An 18066-nucleotide genomic window follows, 5' to 3' on the forward strand; every position below is an offset into this window, starting at 1 on the left:
TTAAAGCTTTAAAAGGCCTTCAAAAACACCAACTCCAGCTGACAAACCGGCTAACCCTTCTGATCTGGCTCTCGCCAGCTGCCCAACTGGCTGTTTGGGGAACTTTCTACGCCGTTGGTCACGCCCTGGAGGTCTTGACCATTTAGGCTGCTGTCTGTGGGACCTTGGTGCGCCCGACATGCCTGGCTTGCAAGGAGGAGCCTAACAGAGCATGAAAGCCATTCAGCACATCAAGTCCATGCAAGTTCTTTGTAAACCAATCCGCTCAGTCCTATTCCTCCCACTCTATCCTGCCAGACCTGTCCCCATCCTCCCCCAAGTGCCCGGCCAATTCTCCTTCTGAAGTCGTTCTTCGTCTCTATTTCCCCTGCCCTAGTCACCAGCAAGTTAACATTATGGGGTAGTAGTATTGTCGCTATTAATCCAGAGACCCAGGGTAATGCTCTGGGGTCGCGGGTTCAAATCCCACCACAGAAGATGGTGAAATTTGAATTCAATAAAACTCAGGATTTAAAAGTTTAACAATAGCAATGAAACCATTGTTGATTCTCGTAAAAACCCATCTGGTTCACTCATCCCCTTTAGGGAAGGAAATCTGCCGTCCTTACCCAGTCTGGCTTATATGTGACTCCAGATCCGCAGCAAAGTGATTGACTCTTAACTGCCCCTCTGAATTGGTCGAGCAAGTCACTCAGTTCAAGGGCAATCAACAATGGCCGCATCCCATGTAAGAATTAAAAAACCACTCGCTGCGTTAAAACGTGCCTCATCGCATCTCCCTTAAATCTCATATTCACCTGCGTTGCCACAGGTCGCTGAAAGTGGCAACGCAGGTGGATAAGGCAGTCAAGAAGGCATACAGCAAGTTTGCCTTCATCGGCCGGGTATATTGAGTATAAAAATTGGCAAGTTATGCTGCAGCTGTACAGAGCCTTGGTTAGGCCACATTTGGAATATTGCGCACAATTCTGGTCGCCACACTACCAGAAGTATGTGGAGGGTTTGGAGAAGGTACAGAAGAGATTTACCAGGATGTTGCCTGGTATGGAGGGCGTTAGCTATGAGGCGAGGTTGGAGAAACTCGGTTTGTTCTCACTGGAACGATGAAGGTTGAGGGACGACCTGATAGAGGTCTACAAAACTATGAGGGGCATAGACAGAGTGGATAGTCAGAAGCTCTTTCCCAGGGTGGAAGAGTCAATTACTAGCGGACATAGGTTTGAAGTGCGAGGGTCAAAGTTTAGAGGAGATCTGCAAGGTAAGTTTTTTTTTAAATGAATTTAGAATACCCAATTCATTTTTTTCCAATTAAGGGGCAATTTAGCGTGGCCAATCCACCTACCCTGCACATCTTTTGGGTTGTGGGGGCGAAACCCACGCAAACACGGGGAGAATGGGCAAACTCCACACGGACAGTGACCCAGAGCCGGGATCGAACCTGGGATTTCGGTGCCGCAAGGCTGCAGTGCTAACCACTGCGCCACCATGCTGCCCGCAAGGGAAGATTTTTTTACACAGAGGATGGTGAGTGCCTGGAACTCGCTGCCAGGGCAGGCGGTGGAAGCAGATACGATAGTGGTGTTTAAGAGGCATGTTGACGAATACATAAATAAGATGGGAAGAGAGGGATACGGACCCCTGAATTGCAGAAGGTTTTAATTTAGATGGGCTTCATGATTGGTGCAGGTTTGGAGGGCCGAAGGGCCTGTTCCTGTGCTGTATTATTCTTTAAATTTGTGTTCCTTAGTCCTTGTATCATTAGCCCATGGGAAGAGCTATTTCCTTTCTGTACCTAATCTAAACCAATGTACACATCTATTAAATGTCCCCTCAGTCTCCTTTGAGGCACCTCGGTCATAGATTCAGACCCCAACCTGTATCTAATCAGACCTCAGCTGGGAAGTGGTGGGGACGGGACAATTGGCCTTTGGGGACCATGGCTTAGCGAGGGGAGAATCAGGAAATGTTCTGCTGATTGTTATCCAGAGGTTGGGCTGGGCCAGGCCGGGGTGTAATTTCCCCATGATAGACCGACCTGGCAATTTTCAGTATCCTGGCTCAGGTAGAAATGATGGTCACTTACATAATAATAATCTTTGTTAGTGTCGCAAGTAGGCTTACATTAACACTGCAATGAAGTTACTGTGAAAAGCCCCTAGTCGCCACATTTCGCCGCCTGTTCGGGTACGCTGAGGGAGAATTCAGAATGTCCAATCCACCTACCAAGCACGTCTTTCGGGGCTTGTGGGAGGAAACCGGAGCACCCGGAGGAAACCCACGCAGACATGGAGAGAACGCTGTTGCTCGAATCCATTGAATCCCTAATGTGCGGAAGGAGGCCATTCGGCCCATCAAATCTGCACCGGCCCTCTGAAAGAGAACTCTACCTAGACCCACTCCACCGCCCTATACCCATATCCCCCTCCCCCCCCCCCCCCCCCCCCCGCCCATTGATCATGGCCAATCATGGCATCTTTGGATTGTGGGAGGAAACCGGAGCACCCGGAGGAAACCCACGCACACACGGGGAGAACGTGCAGACTCCGCACAGACAGTGACCCAAGCCGGGAATCGAACCTGGGACCCTGGCGCAGTGAGGCAACAGTGCTAACCACTGTGTAACCGTGAGGAGTTGGCGAGCACCTGTTGCCCGCGGCAACAAGGAACACCTTCAGACTGAAGACCATCAGGAGATTGGTTTGATTTTGCACATACCAGTGGCAATACTCTGAGCTATTTAAGTCTCGTTCATTTAATTTAGCCCAGCTTAGCGTATCTCATCAGAGAGTCCGCGTGGGAGAATGCGAGTGAGTGCGTGAGGGAGCGGGCAGTGACTGGGCAACCTCGGGTCCTTGATGAAAATGGCCACTCTTAAAGTCTGAGGCTGGGGACTGAGGGAGGGCGTGAATCAACATAGCTTGCAGGCCGGTAGACAGCTCCAAATGCACTTGGGCCTCGTTCCACAAGGGCATCAAGACCTCCCAAACTCAAACAGAATTAACAGAATACCAGTCAAGAACCTGTGTTCAAATCCAGTAAGGTCAGGTTTCTAGGCAATAAAATCCGTTCCTGGACACCGAACAAAGACTCATGAACACATGTTTTTTTTTTTGTTGTATTCAAGTTGACTTGCCAGTTCTGATGTGTATCACTATCGTAATGTACGATTTTTTAATGCTGCTTTGGTGCCAATTACCATATTTGTCTGACTATTTTTGCTGTGTTCAGTCTGGTATCGAGCTGGGTGGGGGGGGGGGGGCTGACATTTTGTTTTAAGTCGCCTCTTCCCCCTATTGGCTAAAATTTCTGTCAGTGTTGACTCCTGTTTTGGGGGGGTGGGGGGGGCGGTGTCAGGGGAACCAAGTACTTTCTCCTAGCCCTCCATAATAACGGTGGTCAGCATTGCCGTCTCCCGGTGCCAGGGCCCCGGGTTTGATTCCGGCCTCGGGTGACCGTCTGACTGAGGGACACAGATTTAAAGACGGTTTGTACGTCCTCCCCGTGTCTGCGTGGGTTTCCTCCGGGTGCTCCGGTTTCCTCCCATAGTCCAAAGGTGTGCAGGTTAGGTGGATTGGCCGCGCTAAATTGCTCCTTGGTGTTCAAAGGTGTGGTGGGGGTTCCAGAATTGTGGAGGTGTGGGCCTAGGCAAGGTACTCTTTCTGAGGGTGGGTGCGGACTTGATGGGCTGAATGGCCTCCTTCTGCACTGTAGTCGGGTCTATGCACCTGGTAAATCTCCTCTGCGCCCTCCAAATCATAGAATCCCTACAGCGCAGAGGAAGACCATTCGGCCCATCGAGTCTGGACCAAACCTCCGAAAGAGCCAATCCACCTAGCCTGGATCGTTGGACTGTGGGAGGAAGCCGGAGCACCCGGAGGAAACCCACGCAGACACGGGGAGAACGTGCAGACTCCACACAGACAGTGATCCGAGGCCGGAATCATTCCCTGTGAACCCACGAACTGTGCCGTGCGGTGCCCCCAATACTCTAGCTGAGGCCTAACCAGTAACTTATAAAGGTAGAGCAGAGAATCTCTGCCGCTGTACTATAAGCCCCTATTAGGATTCCACATATTTCTTTCACAGTTTTAGCAACTTGGTTCGTTTTTTTTCCCATCTCGTGCTAACTGGAGACAGATCTCGGCCTCACCTGATGACCACGCAGGAACATCCTCGTTAGATTGCTGACTCCACTTGGCCACACTCACGGAGATATCACAAGTAGATGACCAGGTAGAAAACAGGAGCAAGAGTGAGCCTGCTCTGCCCACCCAATAAGATCCTGGCTGACCTCCGACTGCAACTCCACTTCCCTGGTCTATTCTATAACCCTAGACTTCCATACCCATTGTACTGTTCGATGGTTAAATTGCTCCAGGTATGATGAGGTGAGTCTGCTAACTGATCTATGCTCACTGCACTTGATTGATTAAGACTGGGTGCTGACTCAGAGATAAGTAAACAGACACAGAAGATGAGCATTGTAGACATTTTTAAACATTATAAAAACTCGGTAAATAGATTTTGTGCACACTTAGAGACTAGTGTCATCTTTGAGTTGCTGTGAGGAAAATCAAATATATAAAATATACAGCACCCACAGGGTGGTGTGGTGGTAATGCCCCTGGACTAATAATCCAGAGGGCCAGGCTAAGGCTCTGGGGAAATGGGTTCAAATCCCACCACGGCAGCTGGTGGAATTTAAATTCAATTGATAAAATCTGGAACTGAAGACTACCACGGTGGCACAGTGGTTAGCACTGCTCCCTCATGGCGCCAGGGACCCGGGTTCGATTCCAACCTTTGCTGACTGTCTGTGGGGAGTTTGCACCTTCTCCCCGTGCCTGCGTGGGTTTCCAAGGGTGCTCCGGTTTCCTCCCACTGTCCAAAGATGTGCAGGTTAGGTGGATTGGCCATGCTAAAAAATTGTCCTTTAGTGTCCAAAGGTTAAGTGGGGTTACGGGGATAGGGCGGGGGAAGTTGGCCTAGGTGGGGTGTTCTTTCAAGGGTAGGGGTAGACTCAATGGGCTGAATGGCTTCCTTCTGCACTGTAGGGATTGTCTGATTCTAATGGTGACCATGTAACTCTTAACTGCCAGCTCTGAAGTGGCCTAATGAGCCTCTCAGCTGAGGGGCAATTAGAGATGGTCAACAAATGCTGGCCCCACCTGCAATGCCCGTATCCTATGAAAGAATTTAAAAAAAAACACTTGACCTCCAGCCTTCAGCCTCCCACCCCAGAACTCAAGCTATTGGTCACTCGTAGAATTTAGATGCAAAGCTATGGGTCAAGGCCTGGAAAAGGAGATCAGAATAGTTAGCTGGTTGTTTTTGACTGGCGCAGACGGGACGGGTCGAATGGCCTATTCTGGGCTGTGGACCCCTGCGACTCTATAACACGTCTCTCCCCGTGGCCTTGCCTTCCTGGCATTTCCATTTTTTTGTATCGGCTGTTTCTTGGGCTGGTTTAGCACACTGGGCTAAATCGCTGGCTTTTAAAGCAGACCAAGGCAGGCCAGCAGCACGGTTCAATTCCCGTACCAGGCGCCGGAATGTGGCGACTAGGGGGCTTTTCACAGTAACTTCATTTGAAGCCTACTTGTGACAATCAGCGTTTTTCATTTTGTTTCATTTTCATTTCTTGATCGCCAGCCATAGTTCCTTATCCCAGCACTTCTTAGAATTAACAAATGCACCATTGTTCTCAGACTGTCCCCTATTATTACTTCCTTGTACGTTGTTTGTTCAGGAGATTAGTATTTAATTCCTGGAGACTCCAGGAGATTCCTGGAGACTCCGGGGCGATTGTGAGGGTTTGACAACCTGACATTAATGCTTTCCTGGCATTCGCCTTGAGAGGGGTTTGTTGGAGACATGGCAGAGCGTGGCGGATCCTGGGCTATTCAGTCTGAAAGTCAGGAGTTGTTTGTGGCAGTAATTGAGTGCGTGCAACTCCCTTGTTAAAGTCATGAGTCATGGTAACATATTGATTTATTGTCCTCATTATGCTGTGCTTGAGCAACGCAGATCCACCGTGTTGCTTATTTAGTAGCCGCTTGCTCCGAAGTTCTCAAATGGCCAAGTGAGCACACACACAGTGATAAACCGATGCTCCCTTCACGCATTTTATGAAGGGGTGTTAAACCTTTAACTTTTTTCCCATTTTCTTGGGCGGCGGGGCAGCGCAGTGGTTAGCACTGCTGCCTCACGGCGCCGAGGACCCGGGTTCGAGCCCGGCCCCGGGTCACTGCCCGTGTGGAGTTTGCACATTCTCCCCGTGTCCGTATGGGTCTCACCCCCCCCCCCACACAACCCAAAAAGATGTGCAGAGTAGGTGGATTGGCCACGCTAAAATTGCTCCTTAATTGGAAAAATTAAAAAAAGAAATTCCAGTTTTCTTGCGCTTAAAAAAAAAAAAATCTATGGATGGGATGTGGGCGTCGCTGGCGAGGTCAGTATTTATTACCCATCCCTAATTGCCCTTGAGCTGAATGGCTTGCTCGGTCATTTCTGAGGGCAGCCTCATGGCTGTGGGTCTGGAGTCACCTGTAGGCCAGGCCGAGAGAGGATGGCAGGTTTCCTTCTCCGACGGGTCAGGTGGGTTTTTACGATAATCGGAAATGGTCTCGTTGGATTCAAATTCCTCCATCTGTCACGGTGGGATTTGACAGCGGGGTCTCCTGATTGATTACGAGTCCAGTGATCTTACCAGCACCTCCCCACAGCGTACAGCACCATTAACAGTCCCAAGGCACCACTCAGGAAGGAATGTGGAGACTCCGCAGGGCTCTGCTTGGTCTTTCTTACCAAACGGTAGCTTCAGCAAGGTGGGAGGCAGGGCTGGATTCTCCGGTTTTGAGGCTAAGTCCGGAGGAAGTGTCTAGTTTAACGATGAAAAGGTTAACGATGCTGCCCTTGGTGCGGGGCTAGCAGCCGCGCCACGTAAACCCCCAAGGCGTTCCCGACAGAAGCGGCTGGAGAATTGCCGGGTCCTTAGCCGCGCATGTGCATGGTGACGCCTGCAGCGCTCGCGCCGTACAACATGGTGCAGTCCGCACGTGGACCTGGCCTGCCAGATAGTGCCCCCCTGTAACACCACTCGCCACCCCCGGACCACCCCCCACCGGTCCCCACAGACCTCGCCGAAGACCCCCCCGGTCAGCGAAACGCCTCCCCCTCCCCCTCCCCCCGCCTCCGACTGTGGCGCCGCTGGACACAGTCCGCAGCCGCCACGCCAGGTTGACGAAAACTCAGAGCACAAGTGTCCCGCGTCTTCGGGAAGTCGGCCCACCGGGGGAAGAGCATCGGGGGAGGGTCTTCAGGTGACATCCTGAGGCCGTCCCAACGGCGTGCCGCATACTCACTGATGATGCGGGAGCATCTAATTTTCGTCATCAAAAGGGATTCTCCGCCCAATCGCCGAATACGATTTCAGCGTCGGCAAGCGGAGAATCCCACCCATAATCTTTATCCTGCACCCCGCTAACTCTGCACTGGAGTTTCAAAACCGCCAGGCAGACTTGCGTTTAGTTATTGGCTTTATTTAATTTGAAATATTAATTTACAGCGGAATGCTGGCCCAACCCATATCCAATCAGGTTTCCTCGGCCAATGACCTCGCCAATGTAAAACCACATCTCAATTTCGGCAGCCACAATGGCGTTCGTCCGGGCATCCTTTACAGTCCTTTGTCTGTAATGCCCAGCCTCAAACGATGCTATAAGGCCCTTGGGGCTTTTCAACAGCCAATGGAAAATGGAAAAGCACAATCAGTTCGGCCATGATCTTATCGCCTGGCGGAGCAGGCGTGATGGGCCGAATGGCCTCTTAATCCTTACGATCCTTAAGGAGGAGTGAGAGGTGCTGGCGTTCAGGTCGAGGATTTTAGATCTTTGGGACTAGCTGAAGGCTCGGCCGTCGGTTAGGGTGCAGCAGTAAATGTCGCGAGGCCAGAATGGGAGGGAGGCAGGTATCTCTGAGGGTTGGTGTGGCAGAAGGAGACATCAGGAAGAATCACGGAGTGATTTGAATGTAAGGATCGGAATTTTAAAATTGAGGCATTGCTGGCAGTGCCAGTGGGACTTTAGTGCCAATGAGGATACGGGCACTCGAGCTTTGGATCAGCGCTGATTAACAGGCCGCGTGTATTCTATGACCGAGTGCAATGGTCTGCTCCCAGATGGTAGCTGGTCCACCTCAATATAGGGCTCTAGTAGCCAGAGAGAATGATCCAGGGTAAAGAAATTCAAGAACCAGGAAGGAAAAACCTTGCCTTGCCCTTGGCGCCTTCTCATTATGAAATACAAAAAGGACGATGAACGTTTGCGTAGGTCAGCGGAGGACAACCTGCGGCCTGGGGGCCACATGCGGCCCACCTGGGTTCCGAGTGTGGCCCGCACGAGATATTTTGTTGATCGTTGCCCACGCGCAGGGTCGCCACATTCCGCTGATTTCCGTCGGGGTCGTTTTTTTTTCCTGCCGGTATGGCTGAAGTGATTCGCGCGTAAAGCGAGGGCGAGTGAGGCGAGGAGCGTGCTGATTACTCACAGCGTTGACTGTGAGAGCCGTGCGCTCCCTCTGTGTCCAAAGTGTCAATATTTCTGTTAATATATAAATGATGAAGCATTTTCTACAACTCGTTATGAAATATTTGGCGTGTATTAAATGTGTTTGATCGTATTCATGGGATCACGGTTAGTGAACGAGCCCCGACTTCAATCTTGTGGCCCCCTGAGATGAAGGAGGGCCCATCATGTGGCCCACTCACTCACCGAGATTGCCCATCACTGATATAGGACCGCGGGATGTTCCAAAGTGCTTTATAGCCACAGTGAGTAGCACTGTTGCTTCACAGCGCCAGGGTCCCAGGTTCGATTCCCGGCTTGGGTCACTGTCTGTGAGGAGTCTGCACGTGTAAGGTCAGAAATGCAGCAGCCACTTTACATCCAGAGCAAAGCCCCCAAAGACAAAGAGCTGATGATTAGATCTGTTTTTAGTGAAGGATGAGAGTTATCCCGGATGTTAGGGAGAATTTGCCTGCTCTTCTTCAAAACGGCAAAGGTAGAGTCCTCGGACGTCGACCCGGGAGAGCAGATGGGGGAGGGGAAGCATCCAAAGGTCAACGCCCCCAACACTGCAGCACTCCCTCTGTCTACACTCAATTGTCAGCGGGGAAATACGCTTCCTACGTGACAATTGGGCTGATTTTTCAGTTCAACTTGCCAATGGAGCTCACTTGGGGGCAACATGAATCTGGAAATCACATGATGTTGCCCGCTATGTTCTAACCATGGCTGGAAATCCAAGGGCGATAGTCCCACATTTTCCCTCTGCCTACCGTCACTGACCTTTGAGTGAACCCCCCCCCTTTTAAAGCCTTTCTAATTGTCTTCTTACCCTTTTTCCAGTGTTGGCCACGGCAGCTAACGCCTACTTTGTCGCGGTGGGGAAATTCGGCGAACAGGCCTTGCAGACGTCCACATCTCAGACACTGGGTAAGAGTCAATTCTCCTGAGGATCAGGTCTCCTGGGGTCCCTAGTCTCTCCTGAGGTAAGATGGCCACCTCACTTGGGGGGTGTGGGGGTGGGGGGGGCGGGGGTGGGGGTGGGGGGGGGGCGGGGGTGGGGGGGGGGGTGGGGGGGTGGGGGGGGGTGGGGGGGGGTGAGGGGGTGGGGGGTGGGGGGGCGAACCTGCTAGCAGAGTGCAACTCTCGGCGAGGTTTGGCGAAGTGTTCTCCAAGGTGAGGAGTATCAGGTGCTGTCAAATGGAGTGCTTTCATCGGACAAGGTATGGTTCAAGGGGGAAGCGATGTAAACCTTGATGACGCCCCTGAACTTCGCCAACGCGAGAGCCGTGTGTTTCCACACTTTTCTATAACCTAAATGCATTTGTCTCTTGGAGTCCATTCTCCTTATACTCCTTTTGGGCATGGGCTGATGCTGGTTAAAGTCACTTCATGCAGGGTTTCACTCACGACCAGCAGACTGAGGACGCTTTAGGTTGGACCTATTGATGCACGATCAATTGCACAAAGACTAAAGTTGGTTACAACTGTGGCTTTATTACAGTCAGATGCGAGGCCTCCTGCTGCAGCTGGCGAAATGGCTGGAGGTCATGCATATTTAGACAGTTCTCCCTGGGCGGAGCCAGCCGGCAGGAGCTACCAGCGAACCTGTAGTGCAGGTCCTACCTTACATCTCCTATTACAGTGGATCACCACATTCACCCCCTGTTAAAAATGAGTCCGGCGGGGGTGACGTGAAACTATATACAATTAGTGCAATTATGTACAGTGGTAGGGAAAGAAAAGTCCATGTTGACGGTCCGGAGTCCGTCAAAGGTTCAGCCGGTCCGGTGCTTTGGTGCTTCGTTGGGATCGGCGTAACGGTGGCGGCGAAGTTGGTGCTGGCGGTGGTGGAGGTGGCAGCGATGGCGGTGCTGATGCTGGCCAGTCATCGGGGAACTCTGGGAGCGTGCAGAAGTCCTCTTCATCCTTTTGTGCTGAAAAGGGGGGGAGGATGGGTGGGTGGTCTGGTGGGGTCAATATTGGCGGCGCGGTGGGAGGTGGGGGGGGGGGGCGCATTGGTGGGGATGGGATGTTGGGGTGGAACCTGATGGTGCCAGGTCCCTGAGTGAGACAGTATCTTGGCGGCCGTCGGGGAACTCAACGTAGGCATATTGAGGGTTGGCGTGGAGCAGGTGAACCCTGTCCACCAAGGGGTCCGCCTTGTGGAGTCGGACGTGCCTACGGAGAAGGACCAGTCCAGGAGCAGCGAGCCAAGTCGGGAGCGACACCCCGGATGTGGACCTCCTGGGGAAGGTAAAAACACGTTCATGGGGTGTGTTATTAGTGGCGGTGCACAATAGTGACTGGATGGAGTGTAGAGCGTCAGGGAGGACCTCCTCCCAGCGAGAGGCTGGGAGGTTCCTGAACCGTAGGGCCAGCTGGACGGCCCTCCAAACCGTCCCATTCTCCCGTTCTACTTGCCTGTTTCCCCGGGGGTTGTCGCTGGTCGTCCTGCTGGAGGCTATACCCCTGCTGAGCAGGAACTGATGCAGCTCATTGCTCATGAATGAGGATCCCCTGTCACTGTGGATGTAGGCGAGGAAACCTAACAGGGCGAAGATGGTGCTGAGGGCCTTGATGACGGTGGCAGACGTCATATCGGGGCATGGGATGGCGAAGGGGAACCTGGAGTACCCGTCGACCACACTGAGAATGTACATGTTACGGTCGGTGGAGGGGAGGGGCCCTTTGAAATCCACGCTGAGGCGTTCAAAGGGGTGGGAAGCCTTCACCAGGCACGCACGGTCCGGCCGGTAGAAGTGCGGCTTGCACTCCGCACAGACCTGGCAGCCCCTGGTGACTGTCCTTACTTCCTCGACGGAGTAGGGCAGATTGCGAGCTTTGACCAGATGGTACAATCGAGTGACCCCCGGGTGACAAAGGCTGTCGTGTAGGACCCGGAGTTGGTCCACTTGTGCGCTGGCACATGTACCTCGGGAGAGGGCGTCTGGGGGCTCGTTGAGTTTACCGGGGCGATACAAGATCTCATAATTATAGGTGGAGAGCTCGATTCTCCACCGCAAGATTTTATCATTTTTGATCTTGCCAAGCTATGTGTTATTGAACATGAAGGCTACCGACTGTTGGTCCGTAAGGAGAGTGAATCTCTTACCGGCCAGGTAATGCCTCCAATGCCGCACAGCGTCAACGATAGCTTGGGCCTCCTTTTCGACGGCTGAGTGTCGAATTTCAGAAGCATGAAGGGCGCGGGAAAAGAATGCCACGGGTCTGCCTGCCTGGTTTAGGGTGGCGGCAGGGGCGACGTCGGAAGCGTCGCTTTCTACTTGGAAAGGCAGTGACTCGTCCACTGCGCGCATCCCGGCCTTGGCGATGTCTGCTCCGGTGCGGGCAAAAGCGTGTTGTGCCTCGGCCGTGATGGGGAATTGGGTGGACTGGATGAGTGGGCGGGCCTTGTCCTCATAGTTTGGGACCCACTGAGCGTAGTAGGAAAAGAACCCCAGACAGCGTTTGAGGGCCTTGGGGAAGTTCCATGAGGGAGCGCATGCGGTCGGGTTCAGGCCCGAGAAGTCCGTTTTGGACTATATAGCCGAGAATGGCTAACTGGGTCGTGCTGAACACACACTTCTCTTTGTTGTAGGTCAGGTTGAGAAGAGTGGCAGTGCGGAGGAATTTATCGAGGTTGGCATCGTGGTCCTGTTGGTCATGGCTGCAGGTGGTGACATTATCTAAGTACGGAAAGGTGGCCCACAAACCGTACTGGTCAACCATTCAGTCCATCTCTCTTTGGAAGACCGAGACCCCATTTGTGACACCGAAAGGGACCCTAAGGAAGTTGTAGAGGCAACCGTCCACCTCGAAGGCAGTGTATGGCCGGTCCGACTTCCGGATGGGGAGCTGGTGGTAGGCAGATTTCAGGTAAATTGTTGAGAAGACCCGGTACTGCGCAATCTGATTGACCATATCAGATATGCGTGGGAGAGGGTACGCGTCGAGCTGCGTTTACCGATTGATGGTCTGGCTGTAATCCACGACCATCCTGTGTTTCTCCCCAGTTTTAACCACTACCACTTGGGCGCTACAGGGGCTGTTGCAGGCCTCGATAATACCCTCCTTAAGCAGCCGCTGGACTTCGGACCTGATGAAGGTCTTGTCCTGGGTGCTGTACCGTCTGCTCCTAGTGGCAACGAGCTTGCAATCTGCAGTTAGATTGGCAAAAAGGGAGGGGGGATCGACCTTGAGGGTCGCAAGGCCGCAAACGGTAAGGGGGGGGTAAGGGCCCACCGAATTTGAGGGTGAGGCTCTGGAGGTTGCACTGGAAGTCCAGGCCCAACAGGGGTGCAGCGAAGAGATTAGGAAGGACATAGAGGCGGAAGTTACTAAATTCTACGCCCTGGACCGTGAGGGTGACTGTACAAAAGCCTCGGATCGGGACGGAGTGGGATCCGGAGGCGAGGGAGATCCTTAGATTGGCAGGGTGGACCGCGAGGGAGCAGCGCCTTACCGTATCTGGGTGAACGGGCGAGATTAGTCCAGCGTCATCGAAGCGAGCTGCGGGTAGCCATTGGATGCTTCAGGTGGCGAGCGTGTGTGGTCCGATGTCGGGATGTCCGGGGACCCTGTGGGGAACAAGATGGCGGCGCCCATGGCGCACATTGCGGGGTTGAGATAAGATGGCGGCGCCCATGGTGCGCACATTGCGGGGTCGGGACAAGATGGCGGCGCCCATGGTGCGCACATTGCCGGGTCGGATCAAGATGGTGGTGCCCATGGGGCGCGCATGGCCGAAGGGGAACAAGATGGCAGTGCCCATTGGTCGCACATGGACCCAAAAGGAGAAGATGGCGGCTCCCATTGTGCGTCTGGCGTGGGGGAGGGGGGCGATAGCAGGCGTGATCGCAGCGACTGCGTGAGCCTGGCACAGAGCCGCGAAGTGGCCCTTTTTACTGCAGGCTTTACAAATTGCAGTGTGGGCCGGGCAGTGTTGGCGGGGGTACTTCTGCTGACCGCAGAAGTAGCAGCGGGGACCCCCGGGGTGCGCGGAGTGGCGTGCGGCGCAGGCGTATTGCGAAGGCAGGACCCCGGCTGAGGAGGTTGTCGGCAGGGTCCAGGAGGGGTAGGAAGGGGTAGAAGGGTGGGCAGCGCGGCGGGAGAGGTACGATTGTACATTACGAGATGCGACCATCATGGAGAGCGCCAAGGTTTTCGTCTCCGCCAGTTCGAGCGTGGCACCTTCCAGCAATCGTTCTCGGATGCGGTCCGACACAATCCCCGTCACGAAGGCATCGCGCATGAGGAGGTCCGCGTGTTCGGCGGCCGTGACGGCCTAACAGTCACAGTCCCGGACGAGCGGAATTAGGGCCCGCCAGAAGTCTTCGATGGACTCACCAGGTAGGTGCGAGCGGGTGGCAAGTACATGCCTGGCGAAGAGCGTGTCCGCCTTCTGTGTGTAGTGTTCTTTGAGGAGTTCCATTGCTTTTGTGTAAGTCGTGGCGTCTTGGATCAACGGGAACACGCTGGAGCTCAGTCTGGAGTACAGGACGTTTATCTTCTGAGCCTCTGTTGGCGCGGGGTCCGCCGCGTTGATGTACGCCTCGAAACATGCTAGCCAGTGAGCAAAGTCTTTCCTGGCGTCGGGCGAGTGCGGATTCAGCTGCAGGCGATCGGGTTTAATTCTGATATCCATTCTGTGGAAAATCTGACTGTAATAAATTGATGCACGATCAATTGCACAAAGACTAAAGTTGGGTACAACTGTGGCTTTATTACAGTCAGATGTGTGGCCTCCTGCTGCAGCTGGCGAAATGGCAGGGCACTGGAGGTCATGAATATTTATACAGTTCTCCCTGGGCGGAGCCAGCTGGCAGGAGCTACCGGCGAACCTGTAGTGCAGGTCCTACCTTACATCTCCTATTACAGTGGTTCACCACACCTATCGCTTCTTACACTCTTCTACCTGACCCGACTGTTTCAGGCCCAGAGGGTCCTGCTCCTTGGCCTACAGCAGGCAGTGTCTCCCCCTTGAGGCCTTCTCTGGAATTGTCAATCTTTGATGACTCTTTCCGTCGTGATTCAGCCAGAAGGGGGGAACTGAAACCCAAAGGCCTAAAAGAAGCTGTTACTGCAGGCCAACCATGCTAGAAATAGGCCCGATTGTAAAACCCATCTATCCGTGGAGCACCATCAACTCCCATCTATTCCCTGGGGCACCAACACAAGGACTAACTTTGCCGTCTCGTTAAAAGAAAAAAAATTGGCAAATACTTTGACCTGGGTCTTAATTTCCACTGTACAGTTTTTGTTGGTTGCTGAGTAACGATATCAGATATTATTTGCCTGAACTGGATGGCAGAGAATCAGGAACTGTTGTAAAATGTGTTTATCACAATCCTTAGATCCTGCAGGTATCATAAAATACCTGCCTCCCTGCTGCTCACGTTCTGTGCCTTTGTGCTGGAGGTGTGATGAGCTCTTCAAAGTTCTTGTCGTGTAAGGGAAACAGTCTTTATCAGTTTAGTATGCGGGAGAGTGGGTGGGAGGGGCATCCATCTCCCCCCAGTTATTTGGATTCCTCCGACATATAATGAGGTGAACTCCCAGTGGAAACTCATCTTCATAGAATCATAGAATTTACAGTGCAGAAGGAGGCCATTTAGCTCATCGAGTCTCCACCAGCCCTTGGAAAGAGCACCCTACTTAGGCCTACACCTCCACCCTATCCCCGTAACCCGACCTAACCTTTTGGACACTAAAAGCAATTTAGCACGGCCAATCCACCTAACCTGCGCTTCTTTGGACAGTGGGAGAAAACCGGAGCACCCGGAGGAAACCCACGCAGACACCGGGAGAAAGTGCAAACTTCGCACAGTGTGTAACCCGAGGCCGGAATTGAGCATGGGACCCTGGAGCTGTGAGGCAGCAGTGCTAACCACTGTGCCACCGTGCCGCCCCATCACACCCAATCCAGTGTCCACCATCCCCAATCCAGTGTCCACCATCCCCAATCCACCGTCCACCATCCCCAATCCAGTGTCCACCATCCCCAATCCACCATCCACCATCCCCAATCCAGTGTCCACCATCCCCAATCCAGTGTCCACCATCCCCAATCCAGTGTCCAACATCCCCAATCCAGTGTCCACCATCCCCAATCCAGTGTCCACCATCCCCAATCCAGTGTCCACCATCCCCAATCCACCGTCCACCATCCCCAATCCACTGTCCACCATCCCCAATCCACCGTCCACCATCCCCAATCCAGTGTCCACCATCCCCAATCCACCGTCCACCATCCCCAATCCAGTGTCCACCATCCCCAATCCACCGTCCACCATCCCCAATCCAGTGTCCACCATCCCCAATCCAGTGTCCACCATCCCCAATCCAGTGTCCACCATCCCCAATCCAGTGTCCACCATCCCCAATCCAGTGTCCACCATCCCCAATCCAGTGTCCACCATCCCCAATCCAGTGTCCACCATCCCCAATCCAGTGTCCACCATCCCCAATCCAGTGTCCACCATCCCCAATCCACCGTCCACCATCCCCAATTCAGTGTCCACCATCCCCAATCCACTGTCCACCATCCCCAATCCAGTGTCCACCATCCCCAATCCAGTGTCCACCATCCCCAATCCACCGTCCACCATCCCCAATCCAGTGTCCACCATCCCCAATCCAGTGTCCACCATCCCCAATCCAGTGTCCACCATCCCCAATCCAGTGTCCACCATCCCCAATCCAGTGTCCACCATCCCCAATCCACCGTCCACCATCCCCAATCCAATGTCCACCATCCCCAATCCACTATCCACCATCCCCAATCCAGTGTCCATCATCCCCAATCCAGTGTCCACCATCCCCAATCCACCGTCCACCATCCCCAATCCAATGTCCACCATCCCCACCCAATGCTCATCATCCCCAATCCAGTCTCCACCATCCATAATCAGTGGCTATCACCCCCACACTATGCTCTAATGGGCATCTGGACACACATCCAATTCTTCACCCCTTTCCCCACCCTTGCACGACTGGGAAAGCCCTTGGCCCCAGCACAGTGAATGTCATAGAGCTGCCTGGTCCGGGTACGGCATGTAGCTCAGCCCTCCAAACCGGGGTTATACGGCTGACTCTTCTCGGTCCCGCGGAGGTGGGTTAGGAGGCAGGACAATGGGGGGGGGGGGGAGGGGGAGCAAAGTTGCAAAACAGCGTGTCGAATGACCTTACCCGAAGCGGAGTCAACCTGGCAGAGGCCTGCCTGCCCCAGCAGTAGCCACTTAGGCCCCATTGGAGGACCCGTTGCCATGTGAGTGTCCCTTTAAGAAAGCTTATGTTCTAATCACATGGCTTGTAGCACGGCTTCAGTGATGTCATTTGTGGGTGGAGCTGGGCTGTGGCTGGCAGGTGAGAGTGAGTTTAGTGTTTTGGTTTCATTTTCGGTTTGTTCGTTTGGACGGCAGGAAGTTTCCCTGTTTTCTCTATTTTTATTTTAAAGTTGTTCCAGGGATCTGAAAGCACATTGGGTGTGGCAAACGGCCTTGGTAACCTTAAAGCTAGAGTTGCTTTCCGGAAAGAGTTTAGAATCTGCTGGTTGGAAACTGGACCAGAATCTCAGGGAAAGGACCAGTCCCATTCAAATGAGATTACAGAGTGCTGGGCCACGTCCTTGAAAGGGGTTTTGGTTTATTGGATTTTGTATTGAATTGGAACAGTTACTAAGGGGGATTCATTCAGAGTTATATACATAGATTACTGGAGCTGTTGTGTGTTTTTTCATGCTTGTAATTGAGAACAACCTCTTGCTAACTGTTTTATATAGGTTAACTACATTATTATAATAAACTTTGTTTTGATAAAAGCGCCCAGGAAGTCTGATGAGTCACACCTGAAGTGAAGTCTCTTGTGCTCATCCTAGCCAAATTCAACATAAAAGTTATAGGTCAGGTGAGCTTCATAATACACTTTGGAGTTTTTAAGCCCTGGCCCATCACACTGCTGGGATATTCCTGATGGCAGACTAACTTACACCAGCACCACCCGTTGGGATGCGTTGGGCAAGGCTGCAGCCATTAAGCCAGCCTGTGATGAAATCTGCCCTCCACAGTGCTCCCCTGGCAGGACCGGACGGGCGACGGTTTTTCACTTTTGCCCAACTCGACAGAGAGCGCCCTGATTTTGAGGTGCCCGAGCGGGCACTGGCCTGGCCCCTGGCAGCATCCTACACACCACCCGGTGGAGCTGCAGGCTAGACACTGCTGTGGATGCTCCCACTGGGCCTCCCACTTCCCTGGTCCAACCACCATCCTTAATTGGTTGGGGCACCAGGACAGGGCTTCTTAATTGACCACCCCAAGGAAGATAGCATTCAAGATCTCACCATGGCCACCGATTGGTTCCAGACCCGGAGTGAAGACTGAAATGTGAGGGTAGGGGACAGGAGTCATTCTGATCCAACTGGGTTAATTCAGCCCTTACTACGTCCCTCGTGCAATTCTCTGTTCCTCTGGTGTTCGCCTGTAAGAATTAAGATGGCTGCCTT

At 53.1% G+C, this 18066-nt stretch overlaps 1 protein-coding gene across 4 annotated transcripts in view; it reads left to right on the plus strand.

Moving 5' to 3' along the window:
• LOC140403928 (BAR/IMD domain-containing adapter protein 2-like 2) overlaps positions 1-18066 on the plus strand; it is a 77599-nt gene that overhangs the window by 21198 nt on the left and 38335 nt on the right. For all 4 annotated transcript variants that reach the window (XM_072492189.1, XM_072492187.1, XM_072492186.1 and 1 more), the window contains exon 3: positions 9408-9494. Coding sequence is in view for 3 of the 4 variants with exons in the window: in XM_072492187.1 (XP_072348288.1) it covers positions 9408-9494 (87 nt within the window). In the remaining variant the exon portion in view is untranslated. The remainder of the gene's footprint in view (positions 1-9407; positions 9495-18066) is intronic.

The sequence above is a fragment of the Scyliorhinus torazame genome, chromosome 29 (genome assembly GCF_047496885.1).
Source record: "Scyliorhinus torazame isolate Kashiwa2021f chromosome 29, sScyTor2.1, whole genome shotgun sequence".
In the NCBI taxonomy this organism is placed as follows: Eukaryota; Metazoa; Chordata; class Chondrichthyes; order Carcharhiniformes; family Scyliorhinidae; genus Scyliorhinus; species Scyliorhinus torazame.